Consider the following 15,490-nt stretch of genomic DNA (forward strand, 5'->3'; position numbering starts at 1 on the left):
TGTGGAAAATTCCAGGACTTTTAAGAGTTTCTTTTGATAAGAGAAATTTTGATAATCTATCACCGGACCTGTCTGCATTCAATCTATTACGAACCCATGCGCACGCAATTATATTTTAACTAATTTTGAATATTTTATGCAAAACATTTACCGTTTTTGGATGCGAAATGTAACCCGTAAGAGGTATCTGTGATAGCTGCATATTTTATGTATTAAAATGCAGAAACTGTTAGATTTTTTGATGCCCGGAAAACTCGAGGAATCAGCCATCTTGTCGTCGGAATTCAAACTATGATACGTCCAATGCTAGCTGAAAGAGCAGACCCCTTTCACCGCAAAAAAGTACACACTGGGGATTGTGATAACTCCTTATAAAATAAATCTAACTTAATTAAAGATTTTACTTAATATTATTTATATCTGCTCTACATAAATATACGATAAGTATAAATGTGTTCTTTCTCTTTAAACTATCCTACTACACAACGGTTGGTATACGATTAGCAACACAGCTACTTTTACACACAGACAGATTTATTTTATTTATAAACTATCTGTACAGTAGAATGCAACTTAAGATTAAATTTATGTTAGCATTTATTCAGGAGTTTATGTCCTTTACAGATTTTTTTATTGTGCATTTCCCCTCTTTTGAACTTAAAGTTTTCACTTGTTACCTGATTAATTTCCAATAAAAAGAGCAATCTGAAGACTTAAATATTACTTTTCTATGCCTACGTTTTGTTTCTGCAATTCTATTTTGAAAGTAAAATTTCATATACAGGTAAAAGTATATATATTAGCATTTGAATAAAATTAAAATAAAACAATTCGATTTTTTACAGAAAATTGTAATCTATGCGATAATTACATAATTTCATCATGATTAGTCGATTTTATTTAAAATACAGATGACAATTCACCGAAGAAAAACCGTCAGAAATTTTGCAATTGATGCATTATAGATTTTCAGAAATTTATTTTGTTTATCACTGTGTAGAGACATTAGGGCTTTTATTGAAGCAGGAGACATGAAATTGAGCAATGTCCTAGCCGAGACTCGAGCGACGAACCTCTTGAATACACGCACCAAGCGTACTGACCATTACACCACGAAGGCATGCTAAGAAGACGGGAGATATATCTTATAACTGTCTGGTACAAAATGACCCTCATTATAAAATACTGTTCAGACGTACAGGTAAAATGCCTTTTTAAATTCTTCTGTAGATGAGCAACCCTATTTTATGATAGCAAAAATATGTAAAGATCTAATGTAATGTTGACTGATTATGACACGCATATTGGTAATGATCAGGGTCGTATCTGTAATTTAAAACAATGCTTTCTTTGTTATAAAACGTGCCTAAAACTTAAAGTTGCCAAACGAGAGCCAGACATTAATTTATAATTGAAAAATACGGCTTAATGAGGTTTTCATTACTTAATATTTTTCCTTTTGTAATCCTAAAAAAATTAAGCATAATGAGTAATTTGCAAATCAGTGCCACTAATTAGTGGGAACTGTAAAAGTTACGATAAATTTAGTTCTGTTGGTTTCTATTCGCGAAATTTTCATTAGTAGTTTCTATCAGTTTGTCGAATCCCTTATTTCAAAATGCTTTTCACTGAACTATACCAGTCGATGTGCTTTACCAAAATCTCTATTTAAATTCCCGAATCTTATTTTATCAACAATAATCACACTTCTTGTTTCACAGTTCAACACTCTCAACAAAAAGTCTGGATATGCATGCTACTAATCTTTACCCCGTTGACAACTGAAATTGCAGTTTTGCTTAATAATACAGTTGTTGAAATTTAGGTTACACAGTCAAATACTGCTTTGACAATCCTATAGATCTAGAGCAAAATTCCCTGAAAATTTGGCCACACTTAGTTCACGTTTTGGGACAGAAAATTACCCTAAATCGATAACAATAGATGTATTAACCTTTATAAAGATCTCTTTATTCAGAGTTTTATAGTTGTTAAGTAAGAGATTTATCTTTCTCAACCATGCTATAAAATAGTACGTTAGAAAACATTCTAATTTCCTCAAACTTGCGGCCTCATTACAATAATTTTTATAAGAGTTAGACAAGAATTGAAACTCTCTTGTGACAGATATACTAAGCACTAGGCATTTGATTAATTTTGTGTTATAGGAGCCAGAAAGAGAGATATTGTTCTTTTCCTAATCAAGATTGACCTAAATTTGATCGCAAGTGGTAGAAAACTTGAAGGAAGAAAAGGAATTTAATACGGAAGTGCCCCGCCCGTCAGAAAAACCAGGGTTTTAATCGCGGCATGTGCGAAAAAAATATCAGTATATTACATGGTAAGGTAGTGACTGGTAGAAGTTTAGTATTCGGTTTAGAAGATTCTTTTTAACATCTAGAAGAAAAGCTGGAAGGAGCAGGATTATTACTACTGTATGGGAATTATCAGAAACAAATTTGCGTCATTTAAAACATGAAATTTGTAAATTTAGAAGCCTGCAGTCTTACATAATGAGTATCAATAAGAAAAATACTTAAAGATATTTTAAAAGTAATCCTGATTATTAGAAGAGAATGTAAATTCGCAGTTAGAACTTCTGCAATGTGTGTAAAACTGATAATACTCATTTCGGAACGTACCTTCGTTTCCCTCTACTAGTAAAAGCTTTTTTTTCCCTCCTCTTTTATTCTGGCGTTATATGACATGTCTATTTTAAACATTTTAATCCTGATTATGTAGAGACGTTTAGATTCTGCATTTAATTTCGGAATGCAATTTCACGATAGACTAGCTGTCAGTTGATCACTTTTAAAAGATTATTTCAGTAACTGAAGGCAGAGTAAATCCTCTCATAATTAAAAATAATCTCAAATATTTTTCTTTTACTTTCACTTGTTTGAGAGAGCTTACGTATTTTCGTTTCATAGTGATGTCAGTGGGAAAAAGAATTGAATTAGTATTGCAAAACATAATTTTTCTTACTTTCAATTAGGATATGATGTTACGATAGAAATTTATCACATGCCATTTTTTGTGCTACTGTAGTAAACTAATTATTTTACAAGGATATCATTGATGTAACATTGTAGAGACTTTAGTTTATTTTGAAGCAGGAGAGCTGAAAAACGTGCAATGCTCTCACCAGGACTCGAATCATGGATCTCTCGAATACGCGTCGAGTATGCTGACCACTGCACCAAGAAGGCATGCTAAGAAGGCGGGAGAAATACCTTATATACTCCCCCTTTTAAAGGGCTACTGGAGATTAGAAGACCCAATCGCCAAATCTTGGTGTTGGAGAATTATCTTCCACCATCTTTTTTTAGTTAGGGCGCCACTGTACGGACATTAGGTATTGTTTGAAAGCAGTAGAGCTAAAAAATGTACAGTGCCTTCACCGGGACTCGAAACACGGGCCTCTTGAATGCGTGTTTTGTCCAAGATAAACGTTTATTATGTATTACTTAGACAATTAGAACTCTCACAACCCGAAATTTTAATAATAAGTCATAATATCACACTTTTATAAGCTGTTACCGAAGGACGTTGCCACAAGAAAAAATATGCTTGGAAGTCATAAAACAGAATCAGTTTGTTTGTGAGTTCTGTCTTAGGAAGAACGAAATTATATAGCTGTACATTTAATGAGTTCGTTTGCATCATAAATCCCTCGTTATTATGTTCGTTGATCTTATCCCTATCGTCACCAGGTTTTTTTGTAATGCGTTAGATAGTTTCATTGTGAACATGAAGTCTTAAATACAGTGATGTTTTTGTTAACATGAGTATACCTTAATGTTGTGAAACATAATGTCTTTTGCATTCATAACATAGGGTCGTTGCATTCATAGAAATCTTTTGTGTTCGATAGAAGAGTTTAATCACTTCCTAGTGTCTAATGTGCAGTAATCACGCTTAGATGAAAAAATACATTTGAATTGTTAAAAACTGCTATTCGGTGTTAAATTTAAGTAATTAATTTTTAAAAATAGCATTACATAGCTTTATCAATGTATCTAATTTTTATAGAATAATAATTAATTTAAACAGAAATTTAGCAAATCTTATAAATTTAGAATTGTATTTAAATTTACAGGTGTCCTTCAAAGATTGATTTAACCGAGAATACAAAGCATCCATACATGACAGAATGGAAGAAGTGACAAATGATAATTTGCTTGTTTTAGAATACTTATATCTAAAAGCTGCTCTAACTTATCTCACTTGACAATAATGTTACGTAGAAAAAAAAATTAAATTTTTCATTTAACCCTTATCTCTTTACAACTGACTGCTTGGTGCCGCGCCAAAAAAAAAAAAAAAAAAAAAAAAAAAAAAAACCTAATTACTACTAAAAACTACTAAACTTTGTAAGTACATAATCAAAACTTTTAAATCTAAAAGACATCAAAGAAAGATATCCTCCCTGGTGTTTTGGTAGAATCACGATTAATTATGCACATCCACAACAAAATCTTTAACAGGCTATCTCTCACTAAATGAAAACTAATTTATATCTCCAACCTGAAAACACATAAATTTCAATCTTAAATCTAGAGATAAGCTTAAACCTTGAACATTTCAAATATCACACAGAACTCTTCAAAACACCGGGGAAAGATACAATCTCCCAATTAAGAAGTCTACTCTTCAAATCAAAATAAATTCAGCAAACCGATCGTATAGTCACCAACACTAAAATTTTTTTTTTTTTTTTCTACTACCGCAATATAATTACCCAGGTTCGGTTGATAAACCATGTTTCCGTAAGGATCACATGGGTGACCTACAGTAGACCACAATAATTACACAAAAAAAAAACATACTATATTTAAGATAATAAACACATTTATTGAAAATTCCCACACATTATAACTAGATAGCTGGCCAGACTACCCCTACAAAAATCTTTTAAAGTTATTCAAATTTTTTTTTTTCCAAATCAATCTCATATTTAACATTAATCCATTAATACAAAAATCATCGTGAAACACTTCACAGTTCTTAATCATTTTAAGCAGGAACTCAAGAATATTAAACTCATTTAAAAAAACTAATTTAGAATAAAACATATTGAACATAGCACTTAAACATTAAAACAAAGATTCACTTCCTCCAATTAGTTCAATTAATTTCTGACTATTAAACATTAAATAAAAAATTAACTATCTCAGCTAGAAATTTGGTAAAAATATTCATTTTTTATCTACTTAACATGTCAACTCTTTAGTATTAAACATTTCCAAATTTAAAAGGATTATGCATCAAAATAAAACACCAATGAAATTTAAAAAGTCACTCACGAATTCGGCGTACCACCTTTGAGAGACTCAGGGAGCTGCCCGATCTAAATTACAGACAGACAGACAAAGTAGACAGATGTCTTGTTTTGCACCTGCTAAGTCTTTCTGCACCGATGTGCGAAAAATCAAGCATAGGTGCGTCCCGAAACAATAACAGCCTAATCTTCATCGTTGTTTTCCGGAACCGGAGCCTTTTCATAGTTCCAGTTTAAAGTTTTCAAATTCCTCCGTTAAGCAGCACTTTCACTCAATCAACTTCCCGTTTTCGAAGTTCCACTGAAGACAAGAGAAGGTCTAAACTGGAGATAAAAGACCAAAGCAGACCTCAGGCGATGACGATTTTCCATATTTCCATCTTTTCGAAAACAAAATAGATACTCCAGCACGAACGAGCAGTTCAGACTGTTCCACAAATGGGAAAGAAATCTCAGCGACGAAATTGAAAATAATAAGCCGCAAGAATCGCCGCCGTCAAACATGTCAAGCACACACACTGTCTCGGACCCTCCGTACCCAATAATCTCGGAGATAAAAACTTAACTGTATACCGCGGTCGACCACCGAAGAATCGCCGCGTTTTTCATCCCAGCACCTAACCGACCGCGGCCGGCCCTGTAAGGGCCGCCGTCAAAGTCCCCGTAGCTAAGGCTCCAAAAAACCTCTTAAAAGTCTTCTCTAAAAATCGCTTTTTTCTTTTTTTCAAGTCCAAAAAAAGATCCCCTCCTTTTTCCGTGCAACAGCTTAAGAAACCTCGGTTTACACACCAAGAAACGCCTCAAAATAACTATTGGTTCAAACTAAACTAAAATTAAAAAATTTAGCCAATCTTAAGGAAACTTAGAATCCCTTTCGCCAACTAGAAGAAAGGTCATAAATCGCCACTGAAATTCTCAGAAATTCAGAACTTTCTACAAGAAGACAGACCCTTTCTTTCCCACGCAACAGAAGAATGTTTCCAACCTATAACTCTGTCAAAAAATCGCTGCCCCTTAGAACTATTCGCCTCTGAACGAGAAAAACACGTGTTTTCAACCCCCGCGAAAAAAAGGGGAAAATGCAGCTGGACAGTGACCTCTAACCTCCAAAGTAGCCTACGCGTGAGAAACGGAAATACAACCGCGCCCTTTTAACTGTAACACATATTCAGCCAAACTTAAGGGAGTTTTGCCGTAAAGTTTAACAATATTAAATATTAAATATTATCAATTTTAAAATAAGCTCAATACAAATTCATTAAACACAGTAAAATATTATAATAACTAAGAATACATTATTCACAGTAAAATAACATGCAATAATTATACACAACAAAAAAATACCTAAGAATTTTCCATAACAATAACATTAGAACAAGTAAGCCAGTTTTATCATGTCCAAGGGCGCAAGATTGCGGCTGTCGTTGTCTTAGGTCTAGGGCATTTTATAGGTAATAGTACAAATTTGCCCCCCCCCCAGTTCCGTCCCAATTTTGAAAGCTAATTTCCGAGAGACAGATCCAAGAGTTTTCACACCTCTTTTCCTTACTCGAGATGACTTTTGGCTCAACAGTATTTTAATCCCCCATGCCGCAAAGACGCTGTACAATAACAAGCACCCATGCTTTCTAAGGTATTCGAACCCGGGCTTAAGGTATGGCAGTCGGCTTCCCTACCATCAGACCAAAAGCGTAGCCAATCTAAAAGTAGTTGGCAAATATTAAGTAAGGGGTTTCTAGGCAATTTGATTTCTGTGCAATCTCCTATTGTTAAATTATCCTCCTAATTACTTAAAACATTTATGCTTTTGTTACTTACACCGCAGGGGGCAAAAGGGAGAGGACAGGTAAAACATATTTGAAATAAAAGTATGTGTTTCATATTCTCATGAAATGTTAAAATTAATTTATATATTTATTAGAATGATTAAATTTTTATATCATATCTGAAATAAAAATTCATAGTGCTTTTACTCCGATTAGAAATAATATAAAATAATTATGGCATATTTTGTCAACACAAGTTCTGCATATTATGAAAGAGGTTATACCGATCAGGAACGTGAAAAATATGCAATACCCTCGCCGGCATATCAACTCCGGACATGCCAAATACTCGCCAAAACGTGCTTTCGGTTACACCACCAAGGCATGCGAAAAGAAGGGAGAAAATACCTTAAATACTCCCCTTTTTAAGGGCTACTGAGGATTAGGTGACCCAATGGCCAAATCCGGTGGTGACGAATTAACGGCCACCACCTTTTATTTCGGGTGCCACTTACGGAGTTTTTATAATTTTTTGAACTCGAGACATCAGCAGCGCCCTCACCGGGTTTCGAACTCCGGACGTCTCGAATACGCGTCGAACGTGCGTTCAGTTACACCCCGACATGCGGAAAAGAGGGGGAAAATAGATTTACCAGTGGCCGAGTAAATGAAAGCGTTGAGCACCAGTAATTCTACCAGGTTCAAATAGCATAACTAGGTAAGCTACACAGGCATTTCCGGGCTTTTTCTCATAATGTCAAATGAATACAAGTGACAGTGATATATGTGTCCTGAAACTGCAACAATTGTCTTCGGTGTTTAATGAAAAATTCTTTGAACATCAAATAAAGTTAGTCTGTATAGGGTTTTGAGGTATAGAATACTGAGTTATACTCCCTAAAAAAGAAATTTCTTATTTTTATAAATTCACATTTCTTCACTTATTAGTTAACCCCCTTGAAAGACAGAATTTTTTACATTTTTTCTGTGCGAACTCTAATTTAATACGTTGCTTTATATTTTAAAAGTAGAAGCCTTTTGAAGATTTTTGTAAATGCTTTCAGATTTTTTCGAAACTTTTTATTTATTTGTTTTAGTGGGACAAGTCCATTATCTCGATTTATTCATGAGCAACACCCGGCTAAATGACCTTGGTCGTTGAAAAGACTGAACTGTTTATACACATAAATACGAGATGATTGTGCCATAAAATATTTACTTCATTTTGAAAAGCTATCTTTAAATTTTCTCCAATAAATTTTGTATGACCTAAATAAATGGATAGTATGCGGATTTTATACAGAAAAATTATCTTGCTAGATGAAGCTAAATATAAATAAATATAATCTAAATATTTTGTGAAAACAACGTATATTTTAATTCTTTCTTAACTGATTTCTTTTTATACCCAAGTATTAATTAGGTATTAATTTAAAAAATAAGCCTTTTCATACATTAAGATATAAAATTTATGACTGCGAGCTAATTTTTCCCATCTGAAAAAAGAACGATGCAAAATTAAATGCTGCTTTAATTTCTACAGGGCGCCCAAGAATTTTTCTCTATTTCTACTGCGATCAAAGAGTGTTTTCTTAAAAAAAAAAAAAAAAAGGAAAGGGGAAAACAGAACTTTCAAATATTTTTTTAGAGCTACTATATTGCACGCAAGTAGTTTGGCGAGTTTGGCTCCTTAGAGTTCTGAGTTTTGGCGATATCGAAGATCATTCAAGCAAAGATTCTAGCTCCGTGAACCACATTTCTTGCATGGTCACATCTGGTTTTAATCCGGAACTGCACGCAGTCAATGTACCGCTGCTCGGACAAGATGTGAGAAGTATGATGGGGAGCTTACTTGGTTCGGTAGATCAAAAGCCGCCTTAGTTACGGATTGCTTATTTCGGAGATCGTCATTACTCATCTTAATCTACGGAATGTGGAAAACATCGTTTCTTAATATTTTTTTATTAATTTAGAAATACAGCACTTTCTAAACTCTATTCAGTGATATTATTGCATTAAATTATTGTTGTTATTACTTAGATTATTAAACCTAGCCAATTACCATACCATTAAACAATTGGTTTGCCATTAATAACATACTAATTAACTGGAAAGATATTTGATTGAAATGGAGTTTTTTTGCTATATAAAAGATATTGCATTGAATTTTTCAGTATTGAAATTAAAATGAAAATGGACTTTTAATAATGATGTGAATTGATTAAGCTATTAATGGATGTATATTTCTACCCAGCCAAAACCTCGAGAAAAAATTCAGCTTGCTTTTACACTGAAATGTAGACCAATTTAGTGCCATTAATGCGTGAAAGGTAAAGTAAAAGACTCTAGGATTCTTAAATTACCTATTACATCACGAGCTTATGAGAAATGTCTTCAAGAAGAAAAAAAGTATTATGAACTTCCTCCTTTCAATTACAGAAATTTAATGTTTTCCTCAAACATTCTTTTTGTTAATAAATATAATAGAATAAAAGATTCTATAAACGTCTGGAAGAGAAGATACCGGTACTGTGATTTTTTCTGTTACATTTTTTGAAAGAAGATGGCTATGAGATCTTGTAGCGGATTTTCAGATCTGAGGTCCGGAAGCATTGTTATTTGCCACTATGCCATGGTAAGTTGATATTAATTAATTATTTATTAGATATTTTATAAAAGAAGGAAACCTTTTTTGACATATATTTTTAAAAATGCTAGCAACGTGATAAATACTGTCTTTAAGACAATAATCAGGTACTCAATTTATTAGTATTAAGATCTCTCATAACTCAGAAGTTGGCGTTAATGCTGCTAATAATAATATATTATTTTCATTGCATTTCAAATTTTTTTGTTAGTGAAGTATTACTGTATTTTGTCCTCTTGTTACTTGTTGTGCATTTCGAATGATCAAAATCACAGATAATATGTTTAAAATTCGGATCTACGTGACAATTAATTGATTGGAGCTCAGTTAAGACATACTGACTTCCCTAAACTAGGACTCCTCTAACTAGGAAACTTTAATTTATATGTTATAAACTACTAAGTAAAAATTGGTCATAGCGTCATTAGTTAACTAATATTATTGCTTCCTTACTGTCTAGGTGGATAAATAAATATTTTATAGAGGCCAATTCATATGAATAATCTTATTATTCTTCAATCTTATTATTGGATAATTATAAAAATTTCTCTTAACTGTGTGCACATAACCGCGCAGATTGCATGAAATAGAACACTTTTAAGCGCAAAATGGGCTATTATTAGTCTCGAAATGAGATTTTACGTCGGTTCACTAGAAATGCCGAATCATCTTTCAAATTGTTGCCACCCTGTATTATTTAAAGAAATTAAAAAATGAAGAATCTGCGTGTATGTCTCGCGTTGTGAGAAATGAAATCGACGGAATATGAATGAATCTCGCGTTGTGAAAAATCGGCGGAACCTAGAGCCATCAAATTTTGGGTAAAGTAGTCCTCCACCCGAACCTGGAAGTCTGAATTTTGAATTTCGAATTTTATATTTTATATTTTGTAAAACTTTAATGCATTTTTGAATCAATTATTTGAAAGTGAGCAGTGGCAACACGGTACGGAATAAAACATTTTTATCACCAGCGCACGAGACTATCGGAAGTTCTTAAGATATGCTGTTTTAAAATAGTTTGCCATTTTGCTGTTAAATTGCATTTTATGTTGTGAAGTGCGAAGAACATTATATTTGATTAATAAATTTAACACACAAAACGTTAATAATAAAAAGGCAAAAAAGTTTTGAAAACCACTTTACTAAAAAAATTGAACATTGATATGAACTGAGAAAAGACTGAAAAAAATAGAAAAATGTATGCAACACTTAGGACTGAATTCTAAAAACTTTTGAAATATTTTTTCCAATTGTGTAATATGTGTGCGAGTAATTTACCTGCAGAAAAGCCACTAGAAGAAAATCATTTCACAGGCCCCTACGACTTCGAATATTTTGCCATATTAAATTATCATTTAGTGATTCAGATAGCTATTATTATGGAGTCTGGGTTTTTTCTGTTAAAAAAATACAAATAAAGGAAAGAGTTTTCTGGTTTGGAAATATTAATAATAAGTCTATAAAATTAAAATGAAAAAATACTGTTAGATACATATTGGTAGACTAACTACATATATAAACTATTATTATGTACGTAATTAGTTTTTGTTATTTGTCGAAAATTATTTTTTTTAATTTGACATTGCGAAAACATGAATATTTTTGTCAATTGAAACACTCTTGTAATTGGAAGTATATGCCTACAACCAATGATTACGTAAATGAAGGTCGAGTAACTACTTTTAAGCCGGATAAAGTAATGGGTATATATGTGTGTATGCATTCGAAACATCCGATTGCAATAAAAAACGGAGGTGTACAATTAGATATGTTATAGCACTCCCATATACAAAATTTCAACGTCGCTAATCGTTTTCGAGTTAAGCGAGATACATACCTACATACATATGTCACCAAAAAATACTCTTTGAATCCATTTTAAATTTATTTTACAATCCATTTTGTGAAAAAGAGACCTTTATTCTGTCCGTAAGTACAAAAGTCAAGCAAAAAGAACCGTCAAGGATTCGAGAACGGTCAAATGGAAATTTCAGTTGAAATATGATACCCCAAATTTTTCTTGATTACAATACTTCCTTTACTTCATTAAAGAAAAGAAAATTATAAAGCAAACTTTAGCTTAATATTTTTAGTTTTAATCACTGGAATCTCATTAAAGTAATGTTTGCAAAAGTATGTTAAACAAATGCTCTTGTTTAATGCACAGTAATATGTTTGGTACTTTTGTTTTTCCTTTTTACCTCCATGCAATTTTCAGTATTTAATATTTTTCACATATTATAATTATTAATATTAACATTCGTGTTGAACAAAAGGCTATGAAATGGAAAACTTCCTCCTTTCAATTACAGAAATTTAATGTTTTCCTCAAACATTCTTTTTGTTAATAAATATAATAGAATAAAAGATTCTATAACAAAAACTAATTACGTACATAATAACAAAAACTAATTACGTACATAATAATAGTTTATATATGTAGTTAGTCTACCAATATGTATCTAACAGTATTTAATATCAGTTCATTGTTCTAAATATCTAACTATCAGTTTATTGTTGTAAATATCTAACAATATTTAATACCAGTTTATTGTTGCAGCAAAAGGCGTATAATGTAATAGACGTTACATTATACACAGTGTGGTGTATAATGTAAGTCATGTGGTGTCTACATCAGATTTTGTACTTTAGGATTAATGTTCCGACTGAACTGTACCTTTAATAAGGGCAAAGGCGGCCTAAACGCAGCGATTAACATATTATCTTATTCTTGTAGCGATTGTAGAGTTATGAGATCCCTCCTGTCTGGATCGCCTCGGGTAGTTATTAGATTCCTTTGTTTTTGCTTCGAATATTAATTGGTTATGCTGCAGGGTATAGCCCTTTGGCTGATAGTACTTTTAACACAGAAGCATAGTTTCTTTTATGTTTATAAATAGGGAAGTATACTGAACTCTTGTTTCAGAAACATAGGTTTTTGATAAAATGATCCGTGATAAGTTTATATAAGAACAATTTATCAAATGTAAATGCATTTAAGTGTGCCTTCTCATATTATCTTCGTGCCACGTTCCAAGCAGGGAAGTATCACTAAGGAAATGTCGCAAACAATATACAAAAGTTTAAATAAAGTTCTTTTAATAATATTTCTATAAAAATTCATGCTATAGTTTTAAAAACTGAGAAAGAAAGGAAAGAAAAGAAAGTTACTCTATTCTAAAGAAATACTTTATAAGGAAAATTTATGGATTTTCGAAACAATTCGCCTTAATAAAATTATCATACTTTAAAATAGAATGGACGGCGCAAAGAAATTTAATAAGTTGATTAACGAATTAAGACATCAAATTTTACTAAAGCATTACAGTAGTTTATATCTATTCGCTTCTTCATAAAAAAATCTGATGTGGACCTCACATGACTTCCTTGTACAGGTTATTAAATTATACTTAATTTTTGTTGCAAATCGTTTTAACGTTTTTCCTCGAAGTTCCTTAGAGATATATTTCTCATTCAGTCAATTCAGTTCTCACTTCGCAAGAAGACAAAAATACATAAGAACTCAAAACATCTTCATTAAAAACTGTAAAATACAGAACACCAACTAGAGTTAAAAACAGTTAAAAACACAATTTTTGCAATTAAAAAATTAGAGTTTCTACATCAAACCAAGCAATTCAGCCAAAAGGTTAAAGGATAAAATTTTCGGTATATAAAATTGAAATTAACTTGTTCCACTGGACAAAAAAAGACACTGAAGATGGTGCAGCAACCAACTTAATTCGCTATTCTACTAAGAAATTCAAATGTAAACAAATGGCAGCCTCGTTAGGCCTAGCGCAACCTGTTTATTCTACAACCATTGCATGCAGATTAACTAAAAGGCATAAAAATTTAACCGGAACATAAGCGCAGCATAATTCAATTAATTTTAAAGCAAAAAATGCACAATTTACCAACATATAAGAATAAAAATATTGAGCTCATCGAGCCGCGTTAAGGGTTGTGAATACATATATATTTGGTGTTGCCGATTGCAGCGAAAAAGGGAAGTGCAGAAATAGGATGTTATAGCAGTCCCACAAACAAAATTCCAACGTTACGACTATTCGATTTTGAGCTAAGCGATATACATACATACGTAAGTACAGACGTCACGAGAAACACCGATTGGAATCCATTTTAAATCCAATTTACAATCCCGTTGGAAAAAAATAGTGTTTTATTTTGTCTGCATTTACAGATGTCACGTAAAAAAATCGTTCAAATGGATTCGAGAGAGGTCAAAATGGTTATTTTCGTTGAATTATGCTACCCGAAATTTTTTGCGATTACAATTCTTCATTTACTTCATACAAGGAAGCAAAAAAACTAAGGAAATATGTGTGATGATGTACACTTAAATGAACAGCGTCGACCGCTTCAGCTACTTTTATGCTGTCTTTTATTATCAGCGAGAATAGTTATGATAGAGCAAACATTTATACTAGCGGAAGACAGAAAACTCAGAACCATTCCATTAAGGAAAACGGCATAAAATTGAGCAGTAAGAAATAAGATAAAGTAATAAAGATTCATATTATTTTTAATAACAATAAATAAAAGAAACTGAAAATAAGGAAGAAAATCTGTCTAGAGGCTAAATCCTAGAATTAAGACAACATTGTAAACTGTAAGCCTAAGAATTAAGAGAAGACACATATGAAATAAATAAATAATCAAGAAAATAATTGTAAAAAATGAAAGAAATTCAATGTAGCATTAACGTATGTAGTGCATAGTTGCATTGAGTTTATTATAAAAACTCATCAAGCGTTAGGTTTATGTTGCGTAAAAGCATTTTATGTTTACTGCGTTTCAAAATTTCTTAAAATATTTACTTTATACATTATAACACAAATCTAACATAATTCTACTAATCTTTAAATTTTTAATGCACTTAAAATGCATATATTGTAGAGTTCTTTTGCATTTAAATCGCCTCCAAAACATTTAGTAATAATTAGCTAGGTATTTAGTTGCTCTGAGGCAGAAATTTTTAAAGCAGCCAAGTTTTGAGCGCAGCACGTAATTTCCAGTATGGAGTTTAAAGCATAAAAAATTTTTCGCCTTACGCATTCTGTTTCTTCTATTTTATGCTCGTTCATCACTCACGTCTGTGACCTCAGTTTCTTCCTTTTGTTTAGACCTATCTTTGAAGCAGCCGAAGATATTTTGTTGCAATTTCCGAGTTCATTATTATTTCAAAAGCCGCTGTAAGTTGACCTTGCGGTAACTAAAATATAGATTTCCTGGAATCTGCTCAAAATATTAAACAGACGTTTCTTCGATCTTTTATTTTTTTGAATGGCTAAGTACTATTTGTAAATTTAAAAGGTAAGTTTAACTAGAATTAAAAAAAATCTCCAAATCCAATTCAACTTATTTTTGATGACGAAATAATACAAAATAGGTAGTTACCGTTATTATATTATAGCTAATTATTGTAAGTTAAAAAATAAAATAAAAATAAAAAAAGTCTGAAAAATTCTGATTTTCTATTACGCCCAAAGGGGAGTTTTTGTAACGTTTTGTGTTTTACCTTTATTTATTAAATATTATGTTATAAGCACTTAAACCATAAAATTCAGTTCAACAGCAATATCGCAAAATGATTTTAAAATGAGCATATCTTTAGAGTTTCCGATACTGTCTCGCGCGTTGGAAATAAAAATGTTTATCCCCGCACAGTGTTGCCATTGCCCGTTTTGAAATCGTTGAGTTTGTTAATAAAAAAATCCAACATTAAGAACCAGCGTAAATTTTTTAAAATTTACGCTCATTCTTAATGTTG

The 15,490-nt window shown here is 31.9% G+C and overlaps 1 protein-coding gene across 2 annotated transcripts in view; it reads left to right on the top strand.

The window, feature by feature from the left end:
• The window catches only part of LOC118197893 (uncharacterized), a 137,473-nt gene that overhangs the window by 47,212 nt on the left and 74,771 nt on the right, over positions 1–15,490 (top strand). Inside the window, exon 1 of one of the 2 annotated variants that reach the window (XM_035369451.2) lies at positions 8,802–9,682. The exons of the other annotated variant lie outside the window; for it this stretch is intronic. Coding sequence (XP_035225342.1) covers positions 9,611–9,682 — 72 coding nt within the window. The 5' untranslated portion in view covers positions 8,802–9,610. Of the gene's footprint in view, positions 1–8,801; positions 9,683–15,490 lie in introns of those variants that run through there. 2 annotated transcript variants of the gene reach the window in all.

This window comes from Stegodyphus dumicola, chromosome 12 (genome assembly GCF_044657685.1).
Source record: "Stegodyphus dumicola isolate Sdum_Otavi_A_Nest chromosome 12, ASM4465768v1".
Classification (NCBI taxonomy): domain Eukaryota; kingdom Metazoa; phylum Arthropoda; class Arachnida; order Araneae; family Eresidae; genus Stegodyphus; species Stegodyphus dumicola.